Genomic DNA, 1,796 nt, shown 5'->3' with positions numbered 1-1,796 from the left:
TAGTCAGATGAAAAAGGGTCTGTCTACATAAGACGCCGGACTGAATGCTCAATTAGGCTGGACACTTTCTAAGTGTGAAATTGATGAAATAAGTAGAATGATCTTCCCTCCTTGGAGAAGAATTAAGAACAGAAAAGCCTTTGGGAAGGTTCCCCAGAGAAGTTACCAGCGGGACATCCCGCCTCTGGACCACACACAGAGTGGGGCTCCTTCAAAGGACTTCCTGGATGACAGGCTCCTGGCAAAGCCAGGTAGGGCTCCAGGCTTTGAGGACCATGGCTTTGAGGGCCTTGCGCTCCTTGCTTCCCATCTCTATGACCACTACCACCACCCACCCACCCCTGCTATGCCAGGGCCTTTCTTAGGAAGGAATGTCCGTGGAGCAGACATCTGCTCGACGGCGGTCCTGGCTTTCTTTCACCCACTTGGCAGTCATGTTGCTCCAACCTATGTCAGTCATCTCTCTTAAGCACAGCAAACCACCTGGATCCCTCCTCTCTGCTCACAATTCCTAGCTCAGCCTAGCCCTCATGCGGGCACTGGGTACAAGCCTTCCCACCTAGTCTGCCCTCCCCCTGCAGCAGGATGTCCTGCCGAGAAGGCCAGAGTCTTAACCACTCCTGGATCTTCAGTATCTAGCCGAATTCTGTCCCCAACACACCGGCTGAATTTCAACCGTGGAATCACTTCCCAGGATAAGTGCTCTGGGTGGGTCACAAGAATGTCCCTCATCTCATGCTGTTCTTTTTAGCAGAACTCTCCTCCGCCCTTCTTCCTTTCTTTACCTGAAGGATGACAGCTATTTACCCAAGACCAGTTCCCCCAGATCTACCTCCTAAGCAAGCCCTGAGCAATCCTCAGGAGTTTCTGAACTTCTACAAGGGTCTTCCAGTAGGGCCGGCAGCGGAGGGGAAACCAGCATGGCACGGTCAGTGTCTGTGTGTGGGCAGGGATGGCAGTGTGTCCAACCGCAACTCTGCCCAGAGAACCCCTGGCATGGATGGAGGGATACATCAGAGGCCACCACTGAGCCGTGTTGGAAACAAGGCCGCCTGACTCTTACGGTCTTCTGTGGACCTCTTAGACCATACTGATCTTCATGGCCTACTTCCCCTTCATGTTTTCCCCCCTATCATCTTCCTTTAAAGACAAGTACCAAGTCAAGGAGAATGTCTCTGGTTTTACTCCATCTGTCAAAGCATCCAGACCAGTGCTAAGCCCATGGCTATGACTGAGCCAGCGTTTGCACCGATTAAATGGCTGGACATAATTAAGTGAACGGTTGGCTTCCTAGGAGTAGCTAAGGCTAAGGCTAGGAGAAGAATAATAACTTGCTCTCCCTTCAGTAACACGGCGCACTGTTATTATAGTAGCTCTAGTCAGAAAACGGATCCGGGCATCCTGACAGGCCCAAGTGCCCTTCTACGGAGACTTACTTTTGCAGGCGTTGCTATTCCGACCTTCAGCGGGTCTCCATGGTAAATCGTGGTAGAAATCCATGCAGAGCTCACAGTTTAAGCCCATGGTGTTATGTCTGCACATGCAGTGTCCGTGGACCTGAAAGTTACAAAACCAGGATGAAGCCCAGTTAAGGGAGACGTGGACGGCCAGCCGGCTCTTATCCACAAGCAGGGGGAAAACATCCAGCCCCTCTCAGCCTTAGCTCCGGATTATCACAGTGAGGATTTCTTTCTGTTTAGTTTGTCCTTTCTCCCTGGCCCCCAAGTTTGTATTCACCCCTTCTCTGGAGGGCTCTCATTACCTAACAGACACTCCAAACATATTTCAACCAAGTT

The 1,796-nt window shown here is 51.3% G+C and overlaps 1 protein-coding gene across 1 annotated transcript in view; it reads right to left on the bottom strand.

Annotated features, from left to right (window-relative positions):
* LAMB1 (laminin subunit beta 1) overlaps nt 1-1,796 on the bottom strand; it is a 182,265-nt gene that overhangs the window by 51,301 nt on the left and 129,168 nt on the right. The window contains exon 9 of the mRNA XM_013004629.2: nt 1,437-1,557. Within this exon, the coding sequence (XP_012860083.1) occupies nt 1,437-1,557 (121 nt within the window). The remainder of the gene's footprint in view (nt 1-1,436; nt 1,558-1,796) is intronic.

Source organism: Echinops telfairi, unplaced genomic scaffold (genome assembly GCF_000313985.2).
Source record: "Echinops telfairi isolate 266 unplaced genomic scaffold, ASM31398v2 ScPeMD7_23;HRSCAF=83, whole genome shotgun sequence".
Classification (NCBI taxonomy): domain Eukaryota; kingdom Metazoa; phylum Chordata; class Mammalia; order Afrosoricida; family Tenrecidae; genus Echinops; species Echinops telfairi.
Note: the sequence above shows the minus strand (reverse complement) of the source record. Positions and strands in the feature narration are given on the sequence as shown.